We start from the raw sequence: 27,904 nt of genomic DNA, 5'->3' as shown, positions 1-27,904 counted from the left end.
TCACACACACACACACACACAAACACACACACACAAAGTCACACACACACACACACACATGCATTGCTCCGCTCGGCATGCACAGGGATCAGATAGGTTCAACCAAATTCCAACAACTGAAAGACAATAAGAAAAACAAAAGCTTAAAACACACAGCCGACTGCTACAATAAAACATTGTTTATTGATTTTATGGTTAAATTAATGTCACAATTTTAATCCTTTTTCTCATCCTCAAGTTTTGTTTGATTACTCAAATGTTTAAACAGGGATTTTCCTTCTCTGAGGTTTTAATCTCCTGGCATTAATGCTCAGAAATCCAGATTTTTTTTCCAAACTATTATTTAATGTCTTACAATGTATTTTTTTACAGCTTTGTCTGATTGGATAAAATTTGATAAAATCACCACACAGGATATTTCCAAAAGACAAACAGCATCAATCCAACTCATAGTTTCATTTTTTTTTTCGCAGATTAAGGGTTAAAAAAATAAAAAGTACACCCTGTTACACACTGGAGTTCACATAGTTTTTATAGAGCAAAAATCTTTTACATCCTTAAAATTCAATGAGCCGTTTTGCATTGAATTCAATTAAATAAAACTTGTTTAGAATATCGACTGTCATTTTTAGAGGAAAATCATTTTATTTCTATTTTTAGCTTTTAAAATAAAGAAAAACATAAAGCTTTGCAAAAAGAGGATGGATACATTTGATCATATTTTGTACGAAATTATGTAAACAAAACAAACAAATCGATGTACGTTTGAGAACATTACTGATACTTTTGTGGAAATGCAATGCTATTATTCTGTGAAAAATTTTAAACTGAAAAACTGCTTAAACCTGCATTTATTCTAATAACTATATTTAAAATCATTAGTTGGTTCTTTTGTAATTATTATCCAAAGTTATTGAGAGATTTCCATTGTGTAAAGTCAAAAAGCCGCTTTCTGCTCCAGAGCCACATGTAGCCAAACTAAGTACACCCCAGCAACCAATAAAAATCCAATATCAGGATATTTATTCATAAATATTTTGGTTTTTTTGCTTTTTAAAACAAACAGTTTAAGATATTTATTATTCTCTTTGATTTATTATCTTATTTAAATTCTAGTTTAACAGTTTTAGCATCTTTTTGTTGTAGCGTTTTAACTGCTAGATAAAATTATTACTTCAGTTTATTTAATATAAACCACGGAGCCACGGAGAGCAATGGTCAGTGTCCAGCTCGTCTCGACTGTTGTAATTAATGTTTGCCTGCATTGGTCTTTCGTTACTGTGAGTGTTTGTAAGATTTTTCATAGCCGACAGGACTTTTGAGTCCTGTCATGTTTGTAACAATATCAGATGTCAATGTTTGATATTTATGTTTTTATAGGTCTCTATTTATGGTTTTAAATGCTTTTATAAACCCGCAAAGCTTTTTATGTTACATTTGACTGTATGAAAAGAGCTTTACTGATAAAGTTTGATTCAAACATTCAGTCTGAAAATGACATTTCTTTGATTCTGATTGGTGAAGTGATCCGTTTTTCTTCATCCTTTCTAAACGAGGCTTGATTAAAGGGTCCATGAACAGATGAGCTGTAACTTGGTTCTGGTAACAGAGCCAAACCCAACTAAATGGGTTGGAAAACCAGTTGGATTTGCTTATTGACGTGCTCACTGAGCAAGCTAACCCCTGTTAGCAATTCAGCTAACAACAGTTCCTTTGCATTTTGTGGTTTAAAGTTGTGCACTTACCTGTTTATGTAAAAGAGGAGGATATAAGGAAAGATTTAATGAGATTCAACTCATCAGATGTGCAAATTTAATGTGTTTTACAGAAGCTACCGTTAACTTTTGGATGCAAGGCAGCCATCTTGGATTCTGTGGACGAGATTGGTGAGAAACTTTTGATTTGTTCACATGTAAATTCAACTTTTACTTATTTAAACTTGATTTTTTTTATTTCTCAGTAAAAAAACTATCTGCAGGCTTCAGCAAATCAAACATTGCAGTGGACAAGAACAAATTTTGTCATTTTTTTTTCATGTCCTGTTTGAAAATCGTTTATAATTAAAAAAAAATGTTGGAGAACCACTGGTTTAGATTATTTTACATTTTTCACTTTATTACCAGAGACTGGAGCCAAATCATTGTAGTTTTGATCATTTCATTAAATGTCTTGTGGAGAATATTTTGCATCATTTGTACTCCATAGAGTGACATTTCATACCCAATTTCACACTGAAATATGTAATCCAGTCTTCTTTACGCTACTTGGAAAAGTTTTTCATGTGACTCCAATACAAATCGAACAACAGAAGCTTAGAGATGTTTTGATCTGGATTTTTAATCTGATTCATAAAATTCAACTGGTTTAAATGGGAGAAACTGACAATTTCATTAAAATATGAGATTTCACTAATTTTGTGACAATTTATCTTTATAATTAATGAATATGCTGATACAGTTTAAGTGGATGGATATTTAACTACAGATGGGAAATGGAGGAAGATGAAGATGAAATGGGAAGGTAGAAATACAAAATGTGGTTACAAACTGGGAAAAATGGGAAGAAACTGGGATGAGAATCAACAACATGGACGTCCAAATTCATCCCAAATGTTTTCCTGAGGCATCGCTGCTGCTTGATTTAATAATTAATGATTATAGCAGTGATAATTGTAGTTGAGATTTTTTTTTAATCACATTTTTCCTGGATTTACCCGTACACAGAGCAGGGGCGTCCAAAGAGCGGCCATTCGTGGCCTTTGTGTTATTTTTGTGTGGCCACAACTCAAGAATGGCACGTTTGTCCCTCTGACACTTTTTTGCAATTTTTTAAAAATAATAAATGGGAAGAAAAAACAAATATCATTTTATTTTGATCTCATAATAAGTCTAACTAAAGCAAAGTTTGTAGAAGAAAAATCTTATTTTCATTGCTGGGAATAAACTAAAAACCTTTTATAGATTTTAAAAATGTAAAGTAATAAACCCAAACAGTTAAATGACTGTAGACGTTAATATTACATTTTATTTTTTTGTTCTCCAGGTAAAAGAGAAATAATTTACAATATTTTTTTATGACTGTGACATAAGTGTAAGTGTTGAAAGTTTCCTAGTGCATATTTTAGATGTTTTCTTGGTTCTGCACACCTGAAATGATAAATCCTGCAGAACCCGACGACACGCAGAGGAAATTCAGCATTTGAATCAACAAATGCATCAGAAAGAACTGAAACATTACACTCAGGTAGCAGCAGAACTACTTCAACATGTTTTTACTCAAGGATAAGTAAAAAGTAGTCGCCAAGGAATGACTCAGGTGTTTTGTAAAATGTTTACTCAAGTACTGAGTAACTGATCAAAACATATTTAATATTTAATTAATATTTAAAAATTAAATCATCAGATGAACCAAAATGTAAAGTTAAGTGGAAATTTTGGTATGATTAGGACAAAAATGACAATAATTTATATGAGTACAAAAAATAACAACATCTATTTTTTTTTTCAATAAAAAACTTTTGAAACTTTAACAAAAACTGCAGGTGTGTGTTTGGTGAATTTCTGGTTAAAACATGTTTGTTTTTCATTCAGTGGGTAGAAAATCCAGACGTTTTACTCAAGTAAGAGAAAAGATACTTCATAATAAAATGAGTCAAAGAACAATGTAGTAAAAATAGTCCTAAAATTAAATTTTTTCACACTCAAGTAAATGTAAGTAGTTATTACCCAACAGGTTCCCCAGGAGGACCGGAGTTTGACTCCTCTGATCGAAGGCCTTGAACTTCTGGCTCACATTTTGTTGCTGCTTCTCATTTTTATTGATTCATTTCTGGTTCGAAAGCAATCTGCCATCCTCCTTAGAGAGGCAGCCAAGGATAACTAAGATAGTAACTAAAATAAAAATAGGATTTTTTTCAAAACTTCATTTTATCTTTTGGGATTAAATGATCAACTTTCTTTGATTGTATTTCCTTAAATTAGCATCACATTTGACTGAATGTAGTTAATTTGAGGAGAAATAGAATTCATATGAAGTGAAGTTAGACATAAATAGATGATGTTTAGGTGAAATTTCTTGTATTTTGGTGTTTTATAAACAGATCTGAACTGTTCTGATCACATCTGGCCTCACTCCACTGCCTGCCTGTGCATTTTAGAGTTTATTTCATTTTCACTTTTAAATGTCTGAATGATCTTTCTCCACCAAATCTCTGAGCTTCTTCAATCTTACGTACCTTTTTTGGACCCTCAGGTCACGACTTGACCTAGTTTGTTTCATGTTTAACTCTTGGTCTTTTTGTGTAATATTTGTATGTTTGTAGCTTAAAACAGCTGTGGCTGTTTTAAAGTGTTTTATAAATATATTTTTTAAAAAGTCATTAGCCTCCAACAGCAGGGAAAGTTTCCTTTCAATCAATTAAACACAAAATAACCCCAAAAGCATTACGTGAAAAAGCATCCCAAATGAACCGATGGAAGTATTGCACAATGTTTACTTGTAGCCAAGCAAGAAACTTTTAATCAAGTATTGCAATTCCTTTGCTTAAGTGGAGTGTCTGCACGCATCTTCCACCACTGTTCTTTTTACCTTTGAACTTGTCATGTCCTTTCTTTTCTCCAAGGCGCATCTCGCAGGAAAGTAACAGAGAAGGGGGGAGCGGAGGGGGCAGCAGAGAAAGAATAGCAGAGTATGAAAGAGAGAGGGAGCGACAGAGAGAAAGGGAGCGCAAAGTCTTGTCAACCGGAAATAAAACAAGCTGGCACCCTCCCCATCCCCAGGCCCCTACTCCCACCCCAAAGTCATATACTTCCTCCTCACTCTCTTTTTCCTCCCCTCTGCCTCTCCCGCCTCCATCTTCCATCTCTCCCTTCCGCTGCATGGGGATATATTTAAACCCGGCTTCTGCTCGGCTCGGTGCTGTACACACCGTCATACCTGCGTCACCGCATAAACCTCACGTCGGGCCGTGTGTGTCCGTCGCCAGGCTGGAGTTCCTGGACGGATCCTTTAAGCTGCTCCGAAAGGCCCTGATGGAGCCTTTTGTTTGCTGTTTGGAACAAAAAGTGTTTGTGGAGAATCAGGAGTGTTGCTGCGTCTTCACAAGCTGCTGAGTCCAGTTGGACAAAAGACTCTAAAAAAGCAGAACAGGTTTACAAATCCAACAACGCATCACGTCTCCTTTCTCTGATGTTTCAAAACAAACATATGTGATCGGATAAAAAGTTTATTGTCCCTCCAGGTGGTTATTTACATGACATAAAGAACAAAACGATAATAAAAATACACCAAAATATTCATATTGCACATAGAACAATTGCACAGCTGTGACCAGTGTCTGTTATTTTATTGTTTATATTTATATGTTTGAGTAAAATGAACATTGTTCTTTTATTCTATGAACTNACTTTTGAGTCCTGTCATGTTTGTAACAATATCAGATGTCAATGTTTGATATTTATGTTTTTGTCGGTCTGTATTTATGGTTTTAAATGCTTTTATAAACCCGCAAAGCTTTTTATGTTACATTTGACTGTATGAAAAGAGCTTTACTGATAAAGTTTGATTCAAACATTCAGTCTGAAAATGACATTTCTTTGATTCTGATTGGTGAAGTGATCCGTTTTTCTTCATCCTTTCTAAACGAGGCTTGATTAAAGGGTCCATGAACAGATGAGCTGTAACTTGGTTCTGGTAACAGAGCCAAACCCAACTAAATGGGTTGGAAAACCAGTTGGATTTGCTTATTGACGTGCTCACTGAGCAAGCTAACCCCTGTTAGCAATTCAGCTAACAACAGTTCCTTTGCATTTTGTGGTTTAAAGTTGTGCACTTACCTGTTTATGTAAAAGAGGAGGATATAAGGAAAGATTTAATGAGATTCAACTCATCAGATGTGCAAATTTAATGTGTTTTACAGAAGCTACCGTTAACTTTTGGATGCAAGGCAGCCATCTTGGATTCTGTGGACGAGATTGGTGAGAAACTTTTGATTTGTTCACATGTAAATTCAACTTTTACTTATTTAAACTTGATTTTTTTTATTTCTCAGTAAAAAAACTATCTGCAGGCTTCAGCAAATCAAACATTGCAGTGGACAAGAACAAATTTTGTCATTTTTTTTTCATGTCCTGTTTGAAAATCGTTTATAATTAAAAAAAAATGTTGGAGAACCACTGGTTTAGATTATTTTACATTTTTCACTTTATTACCAGAGACTGGAGCCAAATCATTGTAGTTTTGATCATTTCATTAAATGTCTTGTGGAGAATATTTTGCATCATTTGTACTCCATAGAGTGACATTTCATACCCAATTTCACACTGAAATATGTAATCCAGTCTTCTTTACGCTACTTGGAAAAGTTTTTCATGTGACTCCAATACAAATCGAACAACAGAAGCTTAGAGATGTTTTGATCTGGATTTTTAATCTGATTCATAAAATTCAACTGGTTTAAATGGGAGAAACTGACAATTTCATTAAAATATGAGATTTCACTAATTTTGTGACAATTTATCTTTATAATTAATGAATATGCTGATACAGTTTAAGTGGATGGATATTTAACTACAGATGGGAAATGGAGGAAGAGGAAGATGAAATGGGAAGGTAGAAATACAAAATGTGGTTACAAACTGGGAAAAATGGGAAGAAACTGGGATGAGAATCAACAACATGGACGTCCAAATTCATCCCAAATGTTTTCCTGAGGCATCGCTGCTGCTTGATTTAATAATTAATGATTATAGCAGTGATAATTGTAGTTGAGATTTTTTTTTAATCACATTTTTCCTGGATTTACCCGTACACAGAGCAGGGGCGTCCAAAGAGCGGCCATTCGTGGCCTTTGTGTTATTTTTGTGTGGCCACAACTCAAGAATGGCACGTTTGTCCCTCTGACACTTTTTTGCAATTTTTTAAAAATAATAAATGGGAAGAAAAAACAAATATCATTTTATTTTGATCTCATAATAAGTCTAACTAAAGCAAAGTTTGTAGAAGAAAAATCTTATTTTCATTGCTGGGAATAAACTAAAAACCTTTTATAGATTTTAAAAATGTAAAGTAATAAACCCAAACAGTTAAATGACTGTAGACGTTAATATTACATTTTATTTTTTTGTTCTCCAGGTAAAAGAGAAATAATTTACAATATTTTTTTATGACTGTGACATAAGTGTAAGTGTTGAAAGTTTCCTAGTGCATATTTTAGATGTTTTCTTGGTTCTGCACACCTGAAATGATAAATCCTGCAGAACCCGACGACACGCAGAGGAAATTCAGCATTTGAATCAACAAATGCATCAGAAAGAACTGAAACATTACACTCAGGTAGCAGCAGAACTACTTCAACATGTTTTTACTCAAGGATAAGTAAAAAGTAGTCGCCAAGGAATGACTCAGGTGTTTTGTAAAATGTTTACTCAAGTACTGAGTAACTGATCAAAACATATTTAATATTTAATTAATATTTAAAAATTAAATCATCAGATGAACCAAAATGTAAAGTTAAGTGGAAATTTTGGTATGATTAGGACAAAAATGACAATAATTTATATGAGTACAAAAAATAACAACATCTATTTTTTTTTTCAATAAAAAACTTTTGAAACTTTAACAAAAACTGCAGGTGTGTGTTTGGTGAATTTCTGGTTAAAACATGTTTGTTTTTCATTCAGTGGGTAGAAAATCCAGACGTTTTACTCAAGTAAGAGAAAAGATACTTCATAATAAAATGAGTCAAAGAACAATGTAGTAAAAATAGTCCTAAAATTAAATTTTTTCACACTCAAGTAAATGTAAGTAGTTATTACCCAACAGGTTCCCCAGGAGGACCGGAGTTTGACTCCTCTGATCGAAGGCCTTGAACTTCTGGCTCACATTTTGTTGCTGCTTCTCATTTTTATTGATTCATTTCTGCCATCCTCCTTAGAGAGGCAGCCAAGGATAACTAAGATAGTAACTAAAATAAAAATAGGATTTTTTTCAAAACTTCATTTTATCTTTTGGGATTAAATGATCAACTTTCTTTGATTGTATTTCCTTAAATTAGCATCACATTTGACTGAATGTAGTTAATTTGAGGAGAAATAGAATTCATATGAAGTGAAGTTAGACATAAATAGATGATGTTTAGGTGAAATTTCTTGTATTTTGGTGTTTTATAAACAGATCTGAACTGTTCTGATCACATCTGGCCTCACTCCACTGCCTGCCTGTGCATTTTAGAGTTTATTTCATTTTCACTTTTAAATGTCTGAATGATCTTTCTCCACCAAATCTCTGAGCTTCTTCAATCTTACGTACCTTTTTTGGACCCTCAGGTCACGACTTGACCTAGTTTGTTTCATGTTTAACTCTTGGTCTTTTTGTGTAATATTTGTATGTTTGTAGCTTAAAACAGCTGTGGCTGTTTTAAAGTGTTTTATAAATATATTTTTTAAAAAGTCATTAGCCTCCAACAGCAGGGAAAGTTTCCTTTCAATCAATTAAACACAAAATAACCCCAAAAGCATTACGTGAAAAAGCATCCCAAATGAACCGATGGAAGTATTGCACAATGTTTACTTGTAGCCAAGCAAGAAACTTTTAATCAAGTATTGCAATTCCTTTGCTTAAGTGGAGTGTCTGCACGCATCTTCCACCACTGTTCTTTTTACCTTTGAACTTGTCATGTCCTTTCTTTTCTCCAAGGCGCATCTCGCAGGAAAGTAACAGAGAAGGGGGGAGCGGAGGGGGCAGCAGAGAAAGAATAGCAGAGTATGAAAGAGAGAGGGAGCGACAGAGAGAAAGGGAGCGCAAAGTCTTGTCAACCGGAAATAAAACAAGCTGGCACCCTCCCCATCCCCAGGCCCCTACTCCCACCCCAAAGTCATATACTTCCTCCTCACTCTCTTTTTCCTCCCCTCTGCCTCTCCCGCCTCCATCTTCCATCTCTCCCTTCCGCTGCATGGAGATATATTTAAACCCGGCTTCTGCTCGGCTCGGTGCTGTACATACCGTCATACCTGCGTCACCGCATAAACCTCACGTCGGGCCGTGTGTGTCCGTCGGCAGGCTGGAGTTCCTGGACGGATCCTTTAAGCTGCTCCGAAAGGCCCTGATGGAGCCTTTTGTTTGCTGTTTGGAACAAAAAGTGTTTGTGGAGAATCAGGAGTGTTGCTGCGTCTTCACAAGCTGCTGAGTCCAGTTGGACAAAAGACTCTAAAAAAGCAGAACAGGTTTACAAATCCAACAACGCATCACGTCTCCTTTCTCTGATGTTTCAAAACAAACATATGTGATCGGATTAAAAGTTTATTGTCCCTCCAGGTGGTTATTTACATGACATAAAGAAGAAAACAATAATAAAAATACACCAAAATATTCATATTGCACATAGAACAATTACACAGCTGTGACCAGTGTCTGTTATTTTATTGTTTATATTTATATGTTTGAGTAAAATGAACATTGTTCTTTTATTCTATGAACTACACAGCATTGTCAATTCAACGCAAATTTTTTTTATTTATCTGCAGAAAATGAGAAACGGTGAAAATAAGGAAAAACATGCAGAGCTTAAATAATGCAAAGAAGACAAGTTCATAATAACTTAGAAACAACAATATTAATGTTTTAACCCAGGAAGAGTTCAGAAACGAATAACCAGGAGGTTTTCAGTGCTGTATTCCACCACAGTTTGTTTATGATTACCTGAGACCGACACTAATGGGGATAAATCAACATTTATACCTTTAGTGTTAAATTTAATCTCCATATATCTACAGGCTGAAGGCACTTCAGACGGTTGTTATCTTCAAACTGTAGACAGAAGATTATTAAATGTAACATTTAATTTACCTTTTATTGTTTTCTCACATTACAGCCACATAATTATTTGGTGGTTCATTCAGCTCCTATTACTCTGATGCCACTGAATAAAATTTATCGTAATCAGTCAGAACTTCTTCTTCTTCTTCTTCTCACGACTGGCATAAAATATCAGGAAGCCTTTAAATGATCTTCTAACATAAATGTCTGCTTTCTAGATAATCAACTATCCAGGCACTGATCATTTGATTCTTATGTTTATTCTGTTTTCATGTATTATTAATGCACACCACACTTTTCAGATTGTTGAAAACTTTTAAAAACCATCACAGTTATGTGCTTTATAATGTTAGTTGCTGTAGCCTGACGAAATATGAAGGATCTGAAGGGATGCAGATACTTTTTCACTGTTTCTGCTGCAGCTGCAGCTGAAACGTCGTTTTTAGGGTGAAAACAGAAACGGACTCTTTTTAAAACCCTCCAGCGAACCGTTTACACTCCCCATCATAATCTGGACCTCACGAAAAGTGCACCACTAAACCTTCATCAAATTTTAATAACGCTCCAATTCAACACAGGTCAACTTTTTAATTTACAACAAATTCGAACGAAAATCATTCTCATCATCAGACTTGTATCACTATGATATTTATGTTTTGGTGACCAAATGAAAACGTGTTTAACAGAAATAATGAAACTGTTTAAGCCTGCAGTATTTTCAAAGATAAGGGGAAATCAACCACGTATTTGAAGATGTTCTTTAAAACGTCCAACCTGAGCTAAAAAACGAGGTGCTGTCGTTTCTGTTTGGCTGCTGCTGAGCGTGTTTGGACTCAGAGTCCAGCTCTCTGTTTGCTCTCAGTGGATGTAGGTCATTACTGCTAAAACTGCTCATGTTTTCCTCCTCTAACCTCAGACATGAGCTCCAGGTTCTGGTCCGGCTGGAAGACAAACGAGTTTTACCTTCAAGCAAGTTTCCCAAAGCTAATGGACGGATTTTTGTCTAAAACTCTCGATAATCGTTTATCGTTGGCGTTTGACTAAAGTCAAAAGGGTTGGAGACAGCTTTTTATTTCTCTTTCTCACTGTTTGCGTTTTAATGATGTTTTTTTTTTAAAACTCTTTCTCACATGCTGTTTTTATTTTAATTATGTAAAGCACTTTGAAATGCCTTGCTGCTGAAATGTGCTATACAAATAAAATTTGATTGATTGATGATTGATAATCACCTGCTGGTGTAGATTTCCAGACCTTGGTTTTGAAGATGTTTCACTGCATGAACACAAAGCAGAAAAATCTTCTTTTTCTTTCAGCTGTAACAGATTTTTATTAAAATGTGTCGTCATAAGGCCTTTATCCAAACTAGGTTTTGTTATTAAAGCTGCAGTGTTATAATAAAACACCTTGGATTGTTTCTGTCTTATTTCTTAGACGCTTTCTTGGTATTTCTGACGTTTCCTCAAAGCTTCAGAGCTTAAATATGTTTTAATTATCAAACATTAACCGTTTGTTGCCATTGTGGGAAAAAAAATGTTTTTTTGTTTGGTAACCTCAAATCATGAAATTATTTTGATTGTGAAATAAATTTGAAGTAATTTTTATCCTGCAAGAAAATGTTACATGTTTTAATTAATTAATCAGAAATATTTTTAAATGATCTTTTTTTTTCTTTTTAAAAATGTATTGCTTTATTGTAAGATTTCAAGATATGGGTGAGATAAAGGCACATTTAATTTATTGCATTTATTTCTGAAAATATTTAAAGTACATACTGATTCTCACCACATCCAATTATTCACAGAAATATTGAAAAAAATAAAAATCCTCACACATTTTATCAGAGATAAAGAAAACACAAAATGTTCATAATTTAAAGGCCAAGAAATGAGAAAAATTCCTACAAATGAGCCAATAATTAAAGATTTGACCCGATTCAACGCAGTCTGGTCTGGAAATACCTCCCTGCTGATTTGACTCGGTGTTTATGTGTAATTTATGGCTAAAATTGAACCCCATCATCTATTTATCATCCCCTATCTTTCCATTATCTGTGCTTTATGCTCCTCTCTCCCAGCCTTCCCCCTCCTCCTCTCGCTGGCATTAAGTTCAAACTTGACACTGATGTTGACTCACTTTGTCACCCCTCGGTGGCTCCCTCTCCCTTCCTCTCTTCCTCTTCCTCTCTCTCCCCATCGCTCGGAGGACACGAGCGCCCGCAGACGCATTTCTCTCCAGAGCCCCCCTCCTTCCACCTCCCTCCATCCCTCCGTCCCTCTCCTCCCTCTTTCACTCTATCTCACCCTGTCCAACTCTCTTCATCTTTCTCCCTGCACTCTCCTTTGCAACACACACACACACAGCGTTGTCAACAAAGCCGGACGTTGGGGGAATAAAGGTCCGCCGAGGAGGAGAGGAACTCTCAGGACGACTGCGTCCGTCTCTCTGGTCAACTTGGTAAGTTGGTGAAAATTAATCTTTTAAGCTTTTAAATGTTTTATGCTGAATCATTTTCTTAACCCAGTTCTGAAATTTGTGAAATTGTTGAATCTAAATTAATCCAAATTGACCTTTGACACTTTTTCGCTTCAGTTGAACTCTTAAATAACTTAAAAAAAAAATCATTTATTTTGCAACAACTATGTGTTTAAGCGTTATGCATCCTAACTTACAGCCTTTTCTTGCTTGTACAACACTGATTTTAAAGCTTTCCAACTCATGCAGTGGCTCCATTTCTGCACGTCTGCAAAGAAAGTTTATTTTCCTCACATAAATTCCTTCTTTTATGTGTTTCTTTGCTCATTTTTGATTGCATTCAAGCTTGAGTTCTGCACAAACGGAGCTAAAAGCAAGTCAAATGTCACGGCTCTCTGAGTGGGTTCTAATGTACCTCCTCTCCCCGTGGTATACTAGCACCGCAATGTATAACACACACACACACACACACACACACGTTACGACAGCGAGCATGTAACTAACTCCATTTATGTCTGTCATCATGAGGCTAATTCGCCACAATGCCAACCATGTGTGAACTCATGCGATACGAACCCCTCCTTCCTCCTCCTCCGTCTTCTTCTTCGTCTTTCTGCCGTTTCCAAACAGATCCAAGGAGGCGGACAGGAGTAAACGGAAGGGATCACACGCAGAGGACGGGGGTTCCTTTATTTCTCTCCATGCTGGTCTGGACGCCCGTAGTATGTATGAGAAGTTAACCATGCTGAACCTGCAGAGTGGCTCCAACTGGAGCGGGCCCAACAACTGGTACCATGACCCCACCGGCGTTCAGACGCAGCACAGCGCAGGTGAGGAGACGTCCAGGATGGATGGATGCATGTCAGCTGGTTAAGGTCAGATCTGTTGAATTTTAGAGCACATTAACTTTTACAGCCAGCAAATCTGAGCCTGTAGTTTGTGATATGGGAGATGTGGCTCTCCACCCAGGGCGCCAAGGCCTACGGGGCTACAACGTGCATCTGGGAGTGAGAGAAGTTGCTTCTCATTTGCATCCAGAATAAGTTTTTTTTGTTGCTTATATGCATGATTAGTCAATGAGTGGGCGCCCACTGCGTTATATATACAATTTAAAGAATGTTTTTATGCAGTTTGTGCAACATTTACATGTAAAATATTAAATATTAAATATTTAAACCTGTCAAACCTGAAGAGGACTGTTCCACAGAAACCAGACATGCTTAAAAACAAAAGGTTTGGATTGTTTACATTTTTATTCTGCTTGTAAAAACATAAAAATTGAGAATTTTTCAGTATTTTTGGTGCATTTATTACTATCTTGAAGGCCAGCCTGAAGATTCAAGATACAGTCTTGGACTACATTATTTTATGCTGCTTACACATTGTTCTACAGTATTTAGTACTATATTAAGAAAAAATAAATACAATTAAAGTTACGAGAATAATTTCATAAACTTACAAGAATAAAGATATAATATTATAAGAATAAGGTAATAATATTATGAGAATAAAGTTCAGGAATAAAGTTTAAATAAGACGATAAAGTGTGAATAAAGCTGGATTATGATTTTAATCTCATAATTTTATGACTTTATTCTTGTATTTGTATTGATTTTTTTTTATAGTGTGACTCTAATAATCGGTCATATTGATCTGCCTCTGTCTGTGTAAATCTATGGAAAATTCTTTTAGCTAAGCACAAGATGTTACATTAAAAATATCTGTTAAAGTGGATGGCTGACTCAAATAAGATACACTGTAAAAACATTTGTTTTTTGTAAAATTGGCTGTGTGTGTGACATGGGGGCCAGAAAGCGGGGCTCGCCCGGGGCATCATTTATTTAGCAACCACCCCTGCTGCAGCCCTAAAAAGCAACATTTCTTTTAAATAAATTTCTCCGTGTGTGTTTTTCCTCTGCTTGCTGGCAGTGTCCGAGGGCTGCATGCTGGACACAGAGGGCAGCATGGGGGGAGAGGCGGGGGGAGGAGGCGCTGGCAGAGGAGGAGGAGGAGGAGTCCCCGTGGAGCGGGACGAAGGCGAGGAGTCTCAGCTGAGGCTGCAGCTCAAGAGGAAGCTGCAGAGGAACCGGACCAGCTTCACGCAGGAGCAGATCGAGGCTCTGGAGAAAGGTCAGAGCGATAACGCACGCAAAGCTCAAACCAGCGCCATGACGCAGCAGCAACAACAAACTGGTTTACGGCTTTCTGATTAATACAGTACCACAAACAAAATCAGTTTGCATATTTTGACAGGTCATGATCTTTATTGGCGCCTGCAGCGGCCAAACAACTCCACTTCCGGAAGCAAATCATCCATTATCTTATCTCCGCAAATATTCCCGCTCTGTTCCAAAAAGGCCCGTAGCGGCGGAAAGCAGCAGAAAACGCGTCGTTGCTGCAGCGGGTTGCGGCCCCCGGATTAGGGAGCCACCGCTGACTGGATGTGGCTGCGCAGGGCCCCGGGGCCAAATGAGGAGGCAGGGCCCACTGTGCGCCCGAGCAGAAACCGATGACTGCGGTCAGTCTGTGCAGATGACAGTAATGAGGTACACTGACCTCAGCGCGCAGCCGAAGCGCAGTAAACATGGCGCGTTAACACAGACGCCAGTTAAAACGAAGCCAATTAGAGGAATTTCTCACACAGGTTTAATTTAAACTCTGGTGGAGATATGATTATTAGAGATGCACCGATCCGATACTGATATTGAAAAGAGTTATTGTGATAATGTAGCCGATCCATAATTGCAGATCTATTCAGTCTAAATCTATTCTTTATTTATTTTATATTATTTAGAATTCCTAACTGCTCTTTCTGAACAATTGAAAAGGTTTGTTGCAGTTTATTTTTACATATTTGACCAAGATAGTCAACCGATTGTTTTTGTCAGTCTCATTTTATTTATTGGTATTTATTTTTACATTGGCTCTTTTACTCCTAGTTGAACTAACTGGACAAAATAGTTGTTTTTACATATTTTACAAAGCTTGCAATACGATCGTGTGCTGCACTGGTGCAGAGTCGTCAAATAAACGTGTAATTCAGTAGATTTATGTCTGTGGTTAAAAAAGGAAATGATTTAAGTAAATTCAGTGGTTTTTCTGTATTGTATCAATATCAGCCAATACTAAACCTCAGATATCGATATCAGTATCGGAAGTCAAAAAAGTGAATTGTTGGGTATATTGGCTTAACTTAATGCTATACCTTCCTTTTGGAATTTTACTTTTTCTACACAAAAGATGTAATGCAAAACCTGAATATTGCCAAATGTATCCTCTTTATAAGGGAAGAAAATGACCTTTTGATTAGCCAGCTGACTAGCAGTGCTCAGTAGCAGGCAGCACAGCCCTGCTCTAGTTTTATAGTGGTTTTAAAACAGCTTCATTGTAACTGAATTCATTATTTGTCTGCTTTAAACAAACAAACAAAAAATAAAAATAAAAAAAGAATGCAAAATCACTTTCTGCACCATCAAGCAAGAAATTATGAGTAATTTGTGATTTTTTTATTTCGGAAGTGAAAACATGGATACACTGTATTTACTTCTGATACAGATAACTGAGGTTTTGTATTGGCTGATACGGATCTAATACAGAAAAACAGTTTTGAAATGACTAAAACGCTTCATTTTTTTAAACGGAGACATAAATGTACTAAAATACAAATTTATTTGATAACTCTGCACAAGTACAATCATAAAGAAACTGACAAAAGTAATAGGTTGACTACCAACTCTAGTTATTCGTCCATTTTATAGAAAGAAAACAAAAAAAATCTGTTATATTGTTCATAACAGATGGCAGCTGTTACAGAAAAATGCATAATTTTTACTCTCCAAACCATAACTGTTTGTGTTTTTGGCGACAGAAACATCCAAATCGTTTTTTATATGTTTGACCAAGACAGTCAACCTATTGTTTGACTATCTTGATTATTGTGCACTGTCAGCACCAGTGCACAGCAACAGGTGGGGAAGGGGCACCGTACGTTGATATGGCCTGAGAAACTCGGTAAGACAACTTTAGACTGTTACTGGTTTTGAAACTGCAACAAAAACTCAAAATATTACCAAGTATAATTTATAGTGCAAATATCTTAGTACACTTGAATGAAGACAAAACTATCTTACAAATATCTTTTTTAACAGGATATGGTAGCTTGTTTTGAGTCAATAATTTGTGAATATTGTTTTAAAAATGCACTGATTCCACTGGCAGAATATTTTACTTATGTTTTCCTATTTCATAAGCAGTACTTGTTCATCAATATTAAGGAATTATTTCCTTACAACAAGCTTGTATGTCTTGCTGTAAAGTTATTTGTTAAGATTTTCTTTTTGCAGTGTTGGAACATGTCTACTTATTCTCTAAGTATTTGCAGAGGTTTGGGTTTTAAGTGATCGGTTTTGAAGTGTGAAGTTTGCAGCTTTCTGTGGACGTAGACCTGAAAACTTGGGGATCAGGACGTTGACTCAGCCGGCTGCTGACAGGGTGGGGCTTGTTCACGTTTTGACTTGTCAACAACAGAAATTAACCATCTGCTGAGCAATAATGAACCTAAAGCCTGACTGCAGCGGCGAAGGACAGAGTTCACTCATACCCAGACTTAGTTTCTAATTTAGTACGCTGCAAAATCACAAGATCTTAATAGGCATCTTTAGTTTCTAGTATAAATATCTTAGCTTTGTCTTTTTTCTTAAAAGTAACTTTTAAGCAAGCACTAGGTGCTTGTTTTATGTAAATATCTCCTTAATATTGATTAATTAGTATTTGTTCCATTGGCAGATTATTTATATTTTAACAAGATATTTAGTGAAATAATCTAACAGTGGAACTACTACGCTTTCATCAATATTAAGGAATTATTGACTTGTAATTTATTTTTGTCTCATTTCAAGTGAACTAATATATTTGCACCAGAAACTAGACCAAAATTGCTTGGTAATGTTTTGTGTTTTTGCAGTGTAACGCTGGTTTATCTCACCAAATTCAACCTGAAACCAGTTTTGATGAGATTAAAATCAAAGTGGACTTCTCTGCTGTTTAGCTTAAAGCAGCTCTGCTTTGAAATAAAATGCTAAGGCAGCTTCTCAACTTGAATCCTTTCAGTTTAAATTTGTGCGTGTTCCACGTGGATGAATAATTTACACAAAGTGCAACAGATAAATATTTCAAAACGGGTTTTAAGCATAGAAGCTTAACTTCCTGAATTTAAGGTTCCTGTAAAACATAATTAGAAATGCTAATACTCGACATAGAGCACAGTCTGTTAAAATTAGCCTCTTTTTCATTATAACTTTGAGTTCTGATGAACTTCATCTGAAGCTTCAGGGTGAACTGCTGTCTAGTAGTCCTGTGTTTTCCTTATTGTGCTGCGTGTTTGATGTTATGTATCCTCCACAGAGTTTGAAAGGACACATTACCCAGATGTTTTCGCAAGGGAGAGGCTGGCGAACAAGATCGATTTACCTGAGGCCCGGATACAGGTGAGCAAATCAGGACGGATTCCAGCAGATGACCTGAAGAGCGGACTGGAGATTAAAGTCAGAAATTTAAGTTGGAGTTCTGAGATTAAAGTCAAAATTCTGAGAAATTTTTTTTTTTCAAAAATTAGAGTCAGAATTCCAACCTTTTCTCATAACTTTGATTTTTTTTCTCAGTATTCTGACGTTAGTCTCCTGAGATTAAAGTCAGATTTCTGAGGAAAAAGTGAATTTGTTTGGAGTCTGACTGGAGTCTGACTGTCAGGTGTGGTTTTCCAACCGGAGAGCCAAGTGGAGGAGGGAGGAGAAGCTGCGTAACCAGAGGAGGTCGGGCAGCGTCACCTCCTGCTCCCAGAGCCAGGCGCCGCTCAGCACCTCCTTCAACACGTCCGTCTACCATCAGCAGCACGGCAGCAGCTCAGGTAAAGCCCAGACCGTCACATCGGAGCAGCCGTCTGCATCTGCTGCACATGATTTAAACATCCGAAGGCTGGAATATTTCAGTAGTTTATAATTACAATCCTCACAGCGGCTCCTGCAAAGCATCAGGGGTTCTCCATTAAAGTGCAAACGTATTAAATATTTCCACCTCGAGATGGTTTCAGTGAGTCTAAGTGTGTGAGTGTGTGTGTGCGTGCGTGCGCATGCGTGTGTGTGTGTGTGTGTGTGTGTGTGTGTGTGTGTGTGTGTGTGTGTGCTCACCACCATCTCTGTCTCTGCAGGGTCCATGTTGAGTCAGACGGAGCCGTCGCTGCCCAGCTACAGCTCGCTGTCTGTCTTCTCATCTGGAGTCCAGGTTGGACATTCAACACTCATCATTCATCAACACCTTCCAGACCACGTCACAGTCCGAGCCACGTCTCTGCTGCGGAAGAGGATTAGGGCCAAAACAAAAAAGAATTATGAGATTCGAGTCAGAATTCTGAGATTAACTAAATTTTGAAATTAACGTGAGAAATTAATGTCAGATTTCTGAGAAAAATGTCAGAAATTAAAGTTAAAATTGTGAATTAAAAGTCCGAATTCTGAAAGTAAAGTCAGAATTATAATTTTTTTATTTTTGGTGACCCTAATCCTCTTCCATACTCTCATTGCAGAGAAACCCTTATCTGAGCCAGTTTTCTAATGCAGACATTGTTGACTTATTTTAAGTCAGTTCTTTATTTGGATATTAAATGTGTAGCTCGTTCTCTTACAGCGAGTGGAACGTTGTTACAAATGTTCCTGAAGGAAACGTCTGCACAATAATATAAAAATAATGTTTGGTTCTGCTTAAATATGAAAAAAAGAAAGGTAGAAATCCTACTTTTCAGTGTAATGCAGTACATACATGTAGATTAGACATAAATGATCATTTCCATTCAATTATTAAAGCATAACACACATGATTAGGAATGATTCAGACTCCCGCTGATCTACACGCTGTTTTACACACCTCTAGCTCCTCCTAGTGGTGAAACTCCAGCATAGCTTTATCTGTTTGCGACTGTCTTGATCAGTGCTGTTGCTTTGGGGGCCAAAACTGAAAAATCTAAACTATTGGTGTGTCACAAAATGTATTGAATAAATAAATTTGACATTGACATTTGACATTGAATTAAAAATACAAAATTAGTTTTCTGTGATTTGATTTATTATTTTTTTGTCTTTTGGTTTTACCTGCTCAAAAGTAAACAATCTTTTTTTTTATAAAATCTGTGGGTAATTAAAACTGCAGTATGTAACTTTGTTAAAACAATATATTTTTTTACATTTTTATTAAAACTGTCACCATGCTGTGACTGTTTGTTATGAGATAAATAATCTATGAAAAGATCTGCCTTCTGCCAGTGTTATTTAGAAACAACCAATCAGAGGCAGGAGGAGGGTCTTAGTGCTGTCAATCACCCTCCATGTGGCTACACTGCAGCTAGCACACCATGTTGGGAATACTAAGGCTAGTTAGCAGTGACAGAGGATAAATGGTTTTCCTGTAAAGGTAAGTTGTTTCTCCAACATCCAGCACATTCAGCAGGGAGAACATGAGATTGATTGACAGCACTAAGCCCCGCCTCCTGGCTCTGATTGTTGCATTTCTTCAGCTAGCAATAGCAACTCAGGAAGGAGGTGGAGGATGTGGATCTTTTCACAGATTATCTGTCAAATATTAAACTGTCACAACATAAAGACAATTTCAACAAAACATATGTTTTTATCAAAGTTAAATGCTGCAGCTTTAAAGATCCAAAACATGAAAAGGGGCTTCAGACTTATTGAAAGAAAAACTGATCATTTCCAAATCATTTCGGCCATCAATTGTTTTTTACCCTTCTTGACCTGAGGTGCAAACAAAATCATTTCAAGGGCTACAAATGGCCCCCGACCCCCACTTTGAACCCCCCTGGTCTTGATGCTTCGTTCTCTAAAACTGATTTTTTCCCCTCTCTTTCGTCGCTCTCAGTCTATTCCTCCCCAGTCGGCCTCCTCGTACTCCTGCATGTTGCCTCCGTCGCCCTCTGCGCCGCGCAGCTTCGACTCGTCGGCGTACTCCTCCCCTCACCTGCAGACTCCGCCCTCAGCCAGCTCCAACACAGGTGGGTGTTTGGTAGAAATGTCTCATTTTTCTCTTCCAGTTCCCTCTGTTTGCTGAAATCAGAACCGTGGTGTTTCCCTCTCTTCTCCCGCTCAGGGCTCATATCACCCGGCGTTTCGGTGCCAGTCCAGGTCCCAGGAACCGAGCCGCAGAGCATGAGTCAGAACCTGGGGCAGTACTGGGCCAGATTACAGTGAGCTCCAGGCGAATGCTGATGGACAGAAGAAGAAGAGGAAATGAGGAGGAAGAGGAGAAAGGGCATGTAAAGGTCGTGTCATCGTAGCAAGATTAGCATCCATGTTTAAAGGAAGCGCAGGTCGGAGCTGTAGAGGAGCCTTGGAGGGTTGAAGACCCCGAAATGCATTAAATGTTTACAGAATCAACCAAAAGCAGCTTTGGTTGCACTTCACAGTACTCTGCTGGGTCCGGTGTCGTTTCTGAACGGGTTCACCAATTTACAGGAGAGCTGAAAAAACAGGACCAAAGAAGTATTCACACCCTTTGAATTTCTCAGATTATTACTACGATGGAGCAACACGGCCACGCTAAGGGAAAAAATTACAGTTATAATATTACAGTAGTAAACACGTACGAGAATAAAAATAGAGTTGAAATGATGCAAGAATAAAGTCATATTTTGAGAATAGTTATAATTCTATAACTTTGTTGTTGACTTTATTCTCATATGTTTTAATTCTCATAATTTTATCACTTTATTTCCATAATTTTATTTATTTATTTGTTTGTTTATTTGTTTATTTATTTAAATTATGGCCCTTATTCTTTGTCGGATCCATAAGGTTTTTTGTGTTTTACTGGGATTTTATGTTATAAACCAAAACAGGTACTGCATGATTGTGAAATGGAAGAAAATCCTCCATTGCTGGTCTGCACCTGTATTGAGACCCCTTTTACTCTGACACCACTCAATAAAAACCAGAAAGCACAATTGCCTTCATCAAAGTAGTATGAAGAGAAGATTTAAAATTCAAATGTCTTACATTTCAAAATCTGCACAGTGTGGCAGGCATTTGTATTTAGTCTCTCTGAGTCAGGACTTTGTAGAACCTACTTTTGTTGCAGTTAGATTTTTGTGGTGCGTCTCTTCCAAATTTCTAGAGAAATAATTCAAGCAAGCGTTTATTAACTCTTATTTGGAAGTCTTGTTTGAAATTCTCTTTTGTTTTGCATCCAGCCTTTGAGTAGGCCATTCCCGCACATGATGTTGATGGTTGTTTCAAGTCTTTTTCAGGTTGGTTTTTCTCCAACATTGCACTCCATCCAACCCCCACAGCATTATGCTGCCAACACCATGTTTTGCAGGGTTAATTCTTTTCCATGAATATGAGGAAATTCATAAAGCAGTGCCATCTCCTTCATTGTTTACACATTTTTCCCACAGGATAAATGAACCAAACTGCACTAAAGACAGTTGTGTTGCAGATTGTGCATAGAAAAATGCTTTAATTGAAATGTTTTAATTACATTTCTCAAGGACAGTTGTTGATGGCCTGAATTTTCAGGATTTTATTTCTAAAAAGTGTTTAGCACCATCACTGCAAAAACACAAAGTTTTATTTAAGTATTTTTGGTCCAGTTTCTAGAACAAATATCTTTGTACATTTCAAATAAAACAAACTGATAAGTGACTTTTCAGCAAAATATAAAGGCTTGTTTTAAGCCAATAATTCTTTGATACTGATGAAAAAGGTTTTGTAACACTGGCAGATTATTTCACTTATAAATGGGAAAAATGTGATGTTATAAGTTAAATGATCTGATAATTGAACTATTATTTTTTCATCAATATTAAGGAACCAATCAAGTTGGTATATCTCACTGAAAAGTTACTTGCAAGTTAATTTTGTCTTACAAAAATTATTGGGTAAGATTTTGTGTTTTTGCAGTGATTTTTGTTCCAAATCACAATTATGCAATACCTTGTGTCGGTCTCCCAGATAATCCATCCATCTATCATCTATAACCACAAATAAATGGAGAATTAAAATGTTCAAGAATGAATTCAAAACTCAAGGTTTAGATTTTTATTTTTAGAAAAACTGATTCTAATTTTGAAACATTTGAATCTGAGGAAAGTGTGAGGCTGTGCCGCACACACAGATCACTCATCCCAGGTAAATACCAGCATATTTCAGGTGTATTGTGAAGTGTAACCACTGTCTCTTGTTACTTGAGCAGCTTAACCACATTGTGATAAACTAGCTTGTTCCCTAAGCTGTGAGACTACTGTGAAGATTTTAGACTCGCTTATGGCAATCACTTGTACTTAAAACTTTAAAAATCTACCATAAAAAGTGTAAATCCTGCCTATCCTGACTGCACTGAGGCTGCATATTTTTGTACAGACATCTGTGGGGGAAGAACGTAACTGTGGAAGACTGCAAAGCGTCATTAGAGGAAAGAATGTAGCATGATCTGGGCTCCAATCATCCTTAAAACACACAACAATTTATCAGAAATAACAATATTGCCATTCTGTTATAGGTTTAGCCCTGAAACATGAAATCTGCAGCAAATTTCTTCTATATTTGATATTAATTTGGGGAATATTTTTATCAGGTCAGTTAAAAAGGACAGTAGCAGCTTGTAAAGCGATTAAAAACTGATTCACAAAGTCTTTTAAACTGTTTTATACATCACTAATGACACTTTTTCTTCAGCAAGGGACAATCAGAAATTCTTGCACGTCAAACTGAAATGCAAGCATTTCAAAGAAACAATAGGAGGTGGAGGAGAAAATGTAAAACTACTACAGACTTGAACCAGCTGTGCATGACCAAAAGATGGCGCTATAGAGACAATCAGCTACTCAGAAACAAATCAAATATTATACAGAAGCCTTTATTGTACTTTTACAGAGATTTAGGCTCTGCTCACTTTTTTTCCTCTGGTTCTGTTGATGCAACTCATATGAAATGTCCTTAAAATCTCCTATTTATTTGTGTTTTCACTTGTTCTCACGGGTCATTTGTGTTGAGGTTTCATTGTTGTCACGTGTTGTGTTAGTACTCTATAGCTACCAAGAGTCAACCCCTTTTTGTGAAGGCCTTGGATCCCTTTAATGAAAATAAAATGGTGTGTCATACACTTATGTGCATTTGTGGTATATTTTACTCAGCACAAGTCTTAACAGATGATTAAATATTAAAATCGTTTCTAAGATAGAATAAAAAATGTGATCTTACCTGAATATGTGGTTTGTTTAATGTTCATCCATTGCTTTTTTTTTAAATCATCACCTCATAAAATAAGAGTAATACAAAAAAAAATCAGCTAAAACAACTGTGATCAAAACCAGTGTGCTCTCTCTGCAAAGACAAATCATTGCAAAAAAATGACTTTCAAAGTAAAACTTAGGCTCCGTTCACACTGCAGCCTGAAGTGACCCAATTCTGACTGTTTGTCAAATCGGATTTTTTTTTTTTTTTTGCCGTGGTCATTCACACTTCCAAACATGCGACCTGTATGTGTTCTCCAGTGTGTAACGCATGTGCAGTTGAGGGTGCAATAACGTTGCAAATAGAGAGCGTGCTCAGTGTTTCGCCAACCCTCATAAAAAAGAAGAGCTCAGTGTTTGCGGAAGTAAACATAGATGCTAATGGTGTAGCATAGCTTACGATTTTGAAGTAGTTGTCCGACCGAAGCAGCACATTAACAACTTAATCCTCGTTATCGTCCACCATGGTGGTTGTTTTTCGTCCTGATGGTGCGTATCAGGGTGCAGAATAGTGACGTTTGTCGAGTATCAATGACGACGTTCATGTCGGATCAATGCGACATGGCTATACAGACTCCGGTTATGTTTGAAAAGATCGGATACTATCGGATATCCAAATGGCCTGGATCGCATTCAGAATAATAATAAAAAAACCTGATCTGAGTTGTTTAGACGGTCATAGTGACCACATACATGTCACAAGAAGAAGAAGAAGAATCAGAATTGGGTCACTTCCGACCGCAGTGTGAACGGAGCCTGTGTGTGTAGAGTTCTGGTCATGTTTACATGCAGACATGATATGCATTGTAGATTTGAAACTGGGAGTAAACAATAATTTGGTAAATACCCATGCTTATCATAAACTAAAAGCTGCCATTCATAGAGTAAATGTGAGAAGAAAAAAACTTCTCCTAAATAAATATGTACAAGGCCTGTCTCGTTTCTAGTTCAAACATCTTACTACACTTGAAATATGAAAACTCTAACTTAAAAGTAACTTTTCAGCATGATGTAGGAGCTTGTTCTAAGTCTATTATTCATGAATATTAATTTTAAAAAGTACTAGTGGCAGTGGCAGATTATATTATTTCACTTTTAATATGGTAAAAACGTTTTGTTAAAAGTGAAATTATCTTCCAGTGGAACAAGCATGTTTTAACAAAATTCAAGACATATTAACTTAAAAGAAGCTTCTACATCTTGCTGAAAAATTACTTGTAAGTTTTGTTTTATTTCAAGTGTAGTAGGATATTTGCACTTGAAACTAGACCAAACATACTTTGTGAAGTTTTGTGTTTTTTCAATGTATTCTGATAGAAACAAACAGCAATTTCTAAAATAGTAAAACCAAATTAATGATTTTATATGTCTTTGACCATTTTAAGGTTGAAATTGATCATTTTTGTGTCTTAAATAAGGAACTCAACTCTCCAAAATCTGGTGTGTTCAATCTGGCAACCAAATGACAAATAAAACTGGGAAACATTTAAAATCCAATATTTTCAGTTAAGAGCACAACACTTCAAAAAACTAATAAATATTAGATTTTGGATGATGGAAGAAATATCCCCTAATAAATCATGGCTGTATCTGCTGAATATGTAAATGGCTAAGTGCTTAAAAACAGTTTCATTGAGTATGACATAAAGTAGTGGTGTCATGTTGCAGCTGCTGTCTGCTCCCTGAGCTTTGAAGAAATCAATAAGGTGGATTGAATATACACCTAACAGAAGAACAAAGATGGAGAACAAGCTGGGCTCACAGGCCTGTTGCTTTGTTGCCCAATTTGTTACATCAATGTGACACTGGGACACACTGAGCAGCTAAAAAAACGCGTTTATTTTTCCACGGGGCAGAAATAAAAACTAGACATGACGGAAACTGGACAGCCATTAGCAGCTCTGCACTATGTGCTAATGGCATGACTCATGTTAGTCCTGGGGGATGAACAGAAATTAAAGACAAGAAGAGAGGAGGAAGTGGAAGGGGGAGGAGGATGGAAAGATAATACTATGGATGGTTTGCAGTGAGTCAACATCAGAATAAAGACGCTGACCTGCAAACATAATGAGACTCTAAGAGGAGACAGGAAATGCCAGAGCACTTCGGCTCAATGCAGCATCATCTGCATCTGTACAGAATAAAGGGAGAATTATTTCCTGTTAAAATGTGAGAATGACAAAAAAGAAACATTTTTAATGCTAATTATGTTCTTTTCACTGAGTTAAAGTTGAGATTTTATGATCAGATTTTATCCAAGATCCAGTTTAACCTTTTTAGAACTGATAATACAGTATTTCTCAAATGTAAAGAGGAATATATGTGTGGGAGGCACATTTTTTCCAAATTATGCTTACATTTTTAAAAGGGACATTTTATGTAAAATTCACAGTTTTATACTTCTCTTTGAGTTTTTACTGCTTCTAAAAAACACCCAACCATAAGTTAATGTTTTGTGGTTTTGTGTTTTGTGAGCCGTTTCAAAAACCTCACATGTGTTGAGTCTTGATCAACGGTCACTGCACCTTTACTTAGAAACCCCGGCGGAGTTCCAGCATGTTTGGTCAGCTGGTTTTACCGCTGTATTTGCTGTGCAATGGCTGCTGGAAAAGACAAAGTGTTTTGTTATTGACTTACGATCCAGAAACCACTTTCTGGATTTTTGCTGGTTTTGAAGGAGCCTCCACTTCTGCTTTTCAAAGATGTATGGTTGTATAATTGCATATCAGTTTGCAGACATTTTTACATGCGAGTGTAAATGTTGAGTTGGGGGCGCGGCCAGCAGCAGCTTATTTGGATTTAAAGTGACAAGGCACTCTAAAACACAATAGGCAGAACTGAGCAGACTGAAATCTCATTATATAAAAATGATTTTGTTCAAAAAACATGGAACATGTTTTGTAAAGCCTACAGACCTATACTAACCTGTTCAAGGAAGCATAATACTGAGGTTTATAATGAACTTTTGACAGGATTTAATTTACACTTCTATGTCCAGAAACATCCCATCTTCAGAAAACGTTAAACTCTGTCAGAAAAGGACGTTTGTTCAGACTGTTTTCTGCTGAGCATAATGGTGTCACAGTGCAGTTGACCTCTGGACTTACAGAAATAAATTGTTACCACCTCATCTGAGAGACTTTTGTGTGAAAACTGTCGGAATTAGAGAATGGATTCCTTTGATTCCTCATCTGATGTCAGAACTGCTGAGACCTATCACCTTTGACCCTCAACATGTAATCATGTCTTTGTTGAAGCCCGTGTGGACAGCGGGGAACTTCCTCAAAGCGTTCCTGAAGAGTCGCTCATGGGAACGGAACGGAGGAGAGCGGAGAACCAGACTGGAAGAGCTGCTTGACTCAGGAGGAAAAAGGAACGAGTCGGCATTTTGAGGCTAAACTGCATTACATTTTTGTTGTATTATCTTCTAAATAGGTTTCAGAGACCAAACCTGATCAAGTTGGAAAATAAATCAGTTTAATTTTAATTTATTTAGTTTGAGTTAAATAAATTTAAATAGAAAAAAAATCAATGATGTGTGATTGAAGATAAATATTGATTGATGTGTATTGATTATTTTGATGACAAAACGAGACAAAATGTAAAATGTGACTGTATGATGTTTTTATGAACCTTGTTTCTGAAATGTGCTACACAAATAAACTTGATTGATTTAGCTTGATTGAATGATTTTAAAATATAATAATTGTACTTATAATATTAAAAAAACTAAATATTTACAAAAACACAATGGACACTTATTCTGGGAAAGGGGGCGGAGCTTAAAGTAATCAGAGATAATTATTGGCTCAGATGTATTTGCTGACAAACTGAAGCTCAAACACAAAGACAAAGTTTAATTCCTGGCGTCAGATGGTAACTATGGCAACACAGCAATCACACTATAATATCATAGTTTTAGAAAGTAATCTTTATAATTACTTTAAATGTTAAACTCTTTTAATGTGTCATTGTCAAAACTATTAAATCAAACTTAATATTCTGGTTCTTTCTAAGCAGTTTTCATCTGTGGTTTGTGTTTAAATACAAGCATTTATTGGCATCTTCAGTTGTGGCTCGGTTCTCTTATTCCCGGCTCAGGAATGGATGTAATTAAATGCATCTGGACTTTTTATGAATCCTCTGAAAGCAACTGAACTGGATTTTCTGGAGGAGTTATACGAATTAAAGCTGAAGTATGTAACTTATATATAAAAAAATTCCCTTCTCACCCTCCGCGGGTGGTCTCTTTCATCCTCTGAGCTCGGGTCCTCTACCAGAGGCCTGGGAGCTTGAGGGTTCTGCGCAGTATCTTGGCTGTGCCTA

The 27,904-nt window shown here is 36.5% G+C and overlaps 1 protein-coding gene and 2 long non-coding RNA genes across 3 annotated transcripts; all 3 read left to right on the top strand.

The window, feature by feature from the left end:
- The first annotated feature begins 1,821 nt into the window (after window positions 1-1,821).
- Window positions 1,822-2,176, top strand: LOC107834017 (uncharacterized). The gene is made up of 2 exons (XR_001659801.1): window positions 1,822-1,886; window positions 1,979-2,176. It is a non-coding gene; the product is annotated as an uncharacterized LOC107834017 (long non-coding RNA).
- A 3,734-nt stretch (window positions 2,177-5,910) lies between these two features.
- On the top strand, window positions 5,911-6,265 carry LOC107834016 (uncharacterized). The gene is made up of 2 exons (XR_001659800.1): window positions 5,911-5,975; window positions 6,068-6,265. It is a non-coding gene; the product is annotated as an uncharacterized LOC107834016 (long non-coding RNA).
- Window positions 6,266-11,918: 5,653 nt separating this feature from the next.
- Window positions 11,919-21,322, top strand: LOC103156849 (paired box protein Pax-6-like). Its single transcript, XM_007579040.2, has 8 exons — window positions 11,919-12,267; window positions 12,923-13,115; window positions 14,215-14,415; window positions 17,689-17,771; window positions 18,034-18,190; window positions 18,491-18,564; window positions 20,209-20,341; window positions 20,437-21,322. Exons 1-8 carry the CDS (start codon window positions 11,935-11,937, stop codon window positions 20,535-20,537), a joined length of 1,275 nt encoding a protein of 424 aa, XP_007579102.2. The 5' UTR covers window positions 11,919-11,934; the 3' UTR covers window positions 20,538-21,322.
- Window positions 21,323-27,904: the final 6,582 nt, after the last annotated feature.

This window comes from Poecilia formosa, unplaced genomic scaffold (genome assembly GCF_000485575.1).
Source record: "Poecilia formosa unplaced genomic scaffold, Poecilia_formosa-5.1.2 Scaffold504, whole genome shotgun sequence".
In the NCBI taxonomy this organism is placed as follows: domain Eukaryota; kingdom Metazoa; phylum Chordata; class Actinopteri; order Cyprinodontiformes; family Poeciliidae; genus Poecilia; species Poecilia formosa.
This window is presented reverse-complemented; position numbering and strand designations above follow the sequence as displayed.